This window comes from Vombatus ursinus, unplaced genomic scaffold (assembly GCF_900497805.2).
Source record: "Vombatus ursinus unplaced genomic scaffold, bare-nosed wombat genome assembly UNPS02015066.1, whole genome shotgun sequence".
NCBI classification, from domain to species: Eukaryota; Metazoa; Chordata; class Mammalia; order Diprotodontia; family Vombatidae; genus Vombatus; species Vombatus ursinus.
The window spans coordinates 964,865-971,252 of NW_020954844.1; the positions used below are offsets into that span (position 1 = coordinate 964,865).

Here is a 6,388-nt window from a genome sequence, read left to right on the forward strand (position 1 = left end):
CCAGGGGCCTCAGAAGGCTCAGTGGCTTGTCTCGGCTCACTCAGCCCGGCTGTAGCTGAAACACAACTTGAATCCGGGGGCTTCCTGAATAGACCAGCTCACTAACCTCTAGGCTACCCTGCTTCTCCAAGAAATGTTACTCTTAGCATTTTTACTGTGGGTTTCCTTTGGAGATTTATGTGAAGAATCTCTCCCTTCTCAACTGGAGATCTGTGTTTGAGCCATACTCTGTTAAGAGCGAAGATGGCTTTCCCAAGCCTATGTCCTGGCTCCCCCCGCACAGTGGCCCCATTTTTCCTCATGCCAAGGTGATAACCCAGCACCACCCCTACAGTTTGGATACAAAGAAACATTCTAAGGTCCTTGGGGGCCTTCCTTCCCTGGTGTTTTCTTCTTTTCCTTACCCATCATTAGCCAGCTTAAGGTCAGTGTGTATCCTAGGAAATTACCCATTAGATGTTCACAGAAAAAACCTCTGCTAGGAGATCAGATGGACTATGATCGATTTCTTAATAATAATGGTAGTAGTAATACTAATAATGATAATAATAGCTGTCATTTACATAGCACTTTAAGGTTTACAAAAAGCTTTACAAATATCTCATTTGATCTTCACAGCATCCCCAGGGGACAGGTGCTATTGTTATCTTTGTTCTACAAAAATTCCGTATTTCTGGATTCCAGCTGAATTCCAACTCAGATCTTTCTTACTCAAGCTCTATCCACTGTGGCCTAGGTGAGGCAGTGGACTTGTCAGGAAATTTGGGTTTAGATTCTGCCTCAGACACTGACTAGACTGGTAGTGTTGATCCTGAGCATTTCACTTAACCTCTATTTGCCTCAGTTTAGTCATTTGTAACATTGGCATAATAACATATAGCAGCTCTCTCCCAGGGCTGCGAGAAGACTAAATGAGAAATGGATGTTTAGTAGCTTGGCCAACTTTACATTGCTATTGTATACGTTTTAGTTGGTGTTGTTACTGTTTCAAATTTTATCTAAATTTTATTGACTTTTTGTTTTTGTATCACATTCATTTCTGGATATAACTCTCTCCACTCCCCTACTGAGCAAGCCTATCCTTGTAACAAAGATTGAAAAAGAAAGAAAAGAAAGCAGTTCAGCAAAACTAACAGACGGGCTGTATATGCTGTGTTCTATGCCCATAACCCCCTCTCTGCAAAGCGGGGAGACAGTTGCATTTTCTCTACTATACATCCAACTGTTGTTAAAAAAAACAAAACAAAACAGCAACACAAAATTTTTACCATATGCATTCTGATTATTCCACACACAAATTCTATGTTGGTACATTCTTTGCTTAGGATGATAATGCCTATCTTAGAAAAGTCAACTCTAAAGACAGGTTTGGAATAGTTTATTTTCACCCATTGAAAATCCATGTCAATAAACATTAAACATTTGTAGAACTGTCCTTTAGGCCTGGGGTATACAGAGCTCAGATAAAACCTAGCCCCAACCTATGGAGCTCAAACTTTAGTAGGGAATGTAATTGTCATTCATAGAGGCTTGTAGGGGGCAGCTAGGTGGCGCAGTGGATAGAGCACAGGTCCTGGAGTCAGGAGGACCAGAGTTCAAATATGGCCTCAGACATATAACACTTACTAGCTGTGTGACTCTGGATAAGTCACTTAACCCCATTGCCTAGCAAAAAACAAACAACAAAACAAAACATACGTAGAGGCTTGTAAGCTCACAAATAACAGTTGTGGAGGGTCAGGAGGCCAAATGGGGGCTTAGGAGAGGGTCTGTGTCTTTCTGTCCCTTTCATTGTGTGTCTGGAAGAGGAAAATGGAAATAGACAGGATCTTGGGGCATGCTGGCAAACTCCTAGAAGTTTGCCACCCCAGGTATGTCTGGGCCTAAGGGTAGGATGTCAGCGAGGGGTCCCTGGCTTCATAAGATTCACAAAGGTCAGAAAAGAAGGCCCATTAAGCATCGTGTCTGGGGACCCAGTCTGGTATATGTTCAAGATACTTGGGCTGTGAGGAGGAAGCCTGCTGTCTACTATTCCTTCTTCAGGCCCCTGGATATAGTAAGAAGTGCTAGCAGAATTATTATTTTATTAATAATAACCATGATAATGATGATAATTATAATAAGATCTAATATTTATAAGCACTTTCAGACTCTTCAAACTCTACAAAATAGTATTTCATGTGATCTTCCTAGCCCTATGCGGTAGGCATTATTGTGACTCCCCTTTAAGTGTGAGGAAGCTGAGGCTGAGAGATGAAGGCACTTGCCCCAGGGCACACTGCTAATAAGTGTTCCTGTGTCAGGCCCAGTGCTGTCTCCTTGTGACCACCCCCACCCGACCACTTGCCTGTGGGATTTCCTAGTAAGCCAACATCTCCTGCTTGATATTTCAGGCCAAAGAACAGACCGGAGCCACGGCCTCTGTGATTTACGTGCCTCCTCCCTTTGCTGCTGCTGCGGTGAAAGAAGCTGTGGAAGCCGAGATACCTCTTGTTGTGTGCATCACAGAAGGGATCCCACAGCAGGACATGGTGCGTGTTAAACACGCCCTACTCCGGCAGGGGACGACGAGGCTTGTTGGCCCCAATTGCCCTGGAGTCATCAATGTAAGTTCATGAACATTTACAAAAGGACAAGCCAGTATCTAGCCTGTTATGAGGTTAGCCCACTCTGAGCTAACCTGAGCTTTCGTGTGATTTATTTGTAATTCTCAGAGAGTTTTCAAAAAGTCTCTTCTTAAATGTTTGCTTCTTATTTACTTTCCTTAAGCCTGGGGAGTGCAAAATTGGCATCATGCCTGGCCACATTCATAAGAAAGGCAGAATTGGTGAGTATTGAGCACTCTCTCCTATTTGTTATCTTTTCAGTTCTCAAAATCCCCTTTGTCCTGAAGTTTGAAAATGTGGAGACTTTTAAAACCGTGATGTGCTTAATAGGCTTAATTATGAGAGTTTTATTAATAGCTTTTTTTATGTATCTTAGTCAATTTCTCTTAAGCTCTCCTGCCCCTCGAACTCTTTCTTGTAACAAAGAAGAAAGTCAACAAAACTGTTTGATATAGTGACTGAGTGACAGCATGTGCCCCATTAAAATGAGTTTAAAACCTGAGCTAACATGCAAAGTCTTCACACGGCCTTCAGTAAACGTTGTTAAGGGAGAGGTCAAAGGGTCAGATACCATCAGTTTCTGGCTTCATGGGCTTGTGGTTTATGTACTTAGTATGGACCAAACCATCACCTTAGTTAGATCTTTTTTTAAAAATTCTTTTGAGACTGGGTCACTCTTTTCTCTCCCAGGCTGCAAGTGCCTTGGCCACTCAGAAGCTTTGATCTACCCTGTTTCTTGGGCCAGTCTGCCCCTCAGGCAGCCTGGTGGCCCGCTGCTCCCAGGGGCTCGCCAGAACTGCCATACTCAAGCGATCCATGTCTCTACCTTCCTCAGTACCAGAGATTATAGTTTTGGGCCACCATGACTATCTCTGTTGTTTAAAAAAATAGGAGTTAAGTAGAAAGTGAGCCCTTTGAAGGCAGGGAATGTTTAATATGTGTCTTTATATCCTTAGTGCCCAGTATAATGCCTTGCATGTAAATGTTTGTTGAATTGAATTGAAGTTTCAATCTGGAAATTAAATGGAGTGCTTGATTCCTGAGTTCTCCTTCCCCTCCTTTATTGAATCCAGAGTTGTTAAGTGGTACTAACCCTGAATTGTCAAAATAGCATTGTCAGAATGGCACGTGGCCTGTGGGAGTGTATATGAGACATATTCTCTGGGTTTGGGCCAGGGCATCATTGTTATGATTTCACTCCATCCTTAGTATTACTGCTTAAGCCTTTTCAACAGTAACATCCCATACCTTTTTGAGACATGGGCGTGTTGGCTTCGTTTTCATTTCTCTTGGGTTGTTCATCTCATTTTCCAATTACTACTGAGTGGTAGGGATTTCTGGGTACTCCTAGACCAAGTGGTCTAGAATTGGAAAGCTCGATATTCCACTTCCCTGCTTTTGTTCAGGATATTGTACCTTTTCTCCTTTCTAGTTGCCCCATACCTTCTCAAAATGCTTAGTGAGCTTAGGTCTCTAGGTAAGAACCTAGATTTTGTTTTGAAATTAGTCAACTATACACATTTAAGAATTCCCACTGAGGCAGTGGGAACTGATGAGGTCACTGGGAGAGAGAAGAAGGGGGCAGAGGTCAGAGCTCTAGGGCTTACCCTCATCTGGAGAGGACCCAGCAAAAAAGCCTGAGAGGTGGGAGGAGACCAAGGGAAGGGGGCATGGTGAAAACTCTGGGAGTAGAGGGTATCTTGGAGAAGAGGGGATGCCAGACTGGTTAGTTAGTCTGAAGGAATAGACATTCAGCTACAGCCACATCTGGTATGATGTAGAATTGATTTTATTTTATATTTTTCAGACTTTGATTTCATTCTTCTAGGGAACTCTTGGTGAGCAGATTCCCTCCATCATTGCAGGTCTTGGAGGCTTGCTTGGGGCACTGAGAGGTTAAGTCACTTGCTCAAGCTCACACAACTAGTACAGTAAATCAGAGGATTTGACCCCAGGTTTTCCAGTCTCTGAGGCTAACCCATTCTTCATTACAACACCTTGCCTTTGCTGGATTTATTAAGTGGGTATCAGCATGGGGATGGAACACTCATTCATGAGAGAGGATTCAAGGAGAAATGTCTTCTATGCCACCCCTGGGTCACAGGCATTTTCATGTTCTGGGAAACAAAGCTTCATTTTGCACTCATGACCACACCTAGGAAATCTCTGTTCAGAGCTATTGTTCAGAGTGGCCAGTGATGTTAGAGACTGTGGCCTTCTATACTGAAGTAGACAGAGGGAACTGGACATTCTCCATGATGTTGGCAGACACCTTTGGTGAGCAGACATCTGATTTATGAGTCACTCAGTGTTACTAATTAGAAGGTTAGAGTTAGCTCTGTGGTTATCTCAAGGAAGTGTGTGAATGTGCCCCATAACAAGTAAGGGATTCCATCAGAGAAGGGAAGTAAAGGATGCTAGAGAATTCCATGACTGTTTGGCCAGCCAGTGAGAAGGGATATCCCATGGCTAGCTCTTATGATCATAGTGTTCTGCAGCAGCAGTGAGAACTCTGAGGAAGGCCCACAGACTGTGGCGCATTAGAAGTAGAGCTACATGGGACAGTCGGGCATGGGTTCAGTGAGGCCTGTGTTGGTGGAGTCAGGGAAGACCTAAGGTAATGAGAACACAGGTCCTGTGGAGTCATGGAGGATTCCTGATCAGTCTGTATTCCAGAACTCCTTTTATTGGGCACTTTTAGGAGAGAGGTCACTGTGGTCAGCAGAATTCTGACTATCTTGATCTTGTTCAAGTCTTCACTGTTGCTGTTGTATGTGTAATCACAGGTTCATAGGACTTACAGCTGCAAGAGACTTTAGAGGTTACCTAATCCATCTCTGTTATTTTCCAGCTTAGCAGGATGAGGTCCATAGAGGGGGAAAGACTTGCGCAAGGCCTCTCGGATAGCAAGTAGCACAGTGGAGATTTGAACCCAGGTCTTCTGACTTGAATGCACTGTAGCCTATGCAGTGGTCTCTGGTCTACTTTGAGGAGCAGCACGAAAAAGGCAGTTCTGTGTGAAAAATTAGCTTTCAGGTTACTCTTGGCACCCAGTAGCCCAAACTGGAAAAATGAGAGGTGCAGTTCCATCTTTTGTGTCTTTGTCCTGCATAGCTGTGAAGCATCTGTGTGGTGGCAGGCTGAAAAGTCCCCAGGATGGCCTTCAGCCCTGTTACTTTTCCCCAGAGTTTCAAAGGAAGGGCCTGATGCTCATCCATTTTCTTGAGAGAAAGGAATAAAGAGGGAAGGCAAGGGAAGCCTGAGCCAGCCTTCCTGTGACTCCTGGCCTTATCATTAGTGGGTGCCCTTGGTTGCCTCATTGGCTTCTTTGTCCTGGTCCAAGCTGCCACCTCTGCAGCATCTCTCCTCTGACACTGCCACCCCTCTAGAGCAGGCCCTTCTCCCCTAACACTATTGCATTAGACTGCTGGGGGGGGGGGGTCTGCCTACATCACATCTCTTTCCCACAGTAGTCCATCCCCCATTCAGCCACTAAAGTGATTTTCCTAAAATTCCGGTCTAATCATGTCACACCCTCCTCCCCAACTGCTACTTAGTAAATTTCAGAGGCTCTCTCTTACCTGCAGCATTATGTATAACGTCCTCTGTTCACATTCAAAGCCCTTTGTAACCTAGCCCCCTCCTACCTTTTGTCTTGGAGCCTGATGTCTGGCAGCTGGAGATTGATGAGCCCTCCTGCGGATGTGTCTGAACTAATCCGGCTAGAATGTGATTGTGGTGGAGTGCAATGGGGAGACTGAGTTTATGTTGATGTCGACAAA

The 6,388-nt window shown here is 44.3% G+C and overlaps 1 protein-coding gene across 2 annotated transcripts in view; it reads left to right on the forward strand.

Moving 5' to 3' along the window:
- SUCLG1 (succinate-CoA ligase alpha subunit) overlaps window positions 1–6,388 on the forward strand; it is a 42,638-nt gene that overhangs the window by 22,180 nt on the left and 14,070 nt on the right. For both annotated transcript variants that reach the window (XM_027846115.1, XM_027846116.1), the window contains exons 4-5: window positions 2,394–2,606; window positions 2,770–2,827. In XM_027846115.1, coding sequence (XP_027701916.1) covers window positions 2,394–2,606; window positions 2,770–2,827 — 271 coding nt within the window. The remainder of the gene's footprint in view (window positions 1–2,393; window positions 2,607–2,769; window positions 2,828–6,388) is intronic.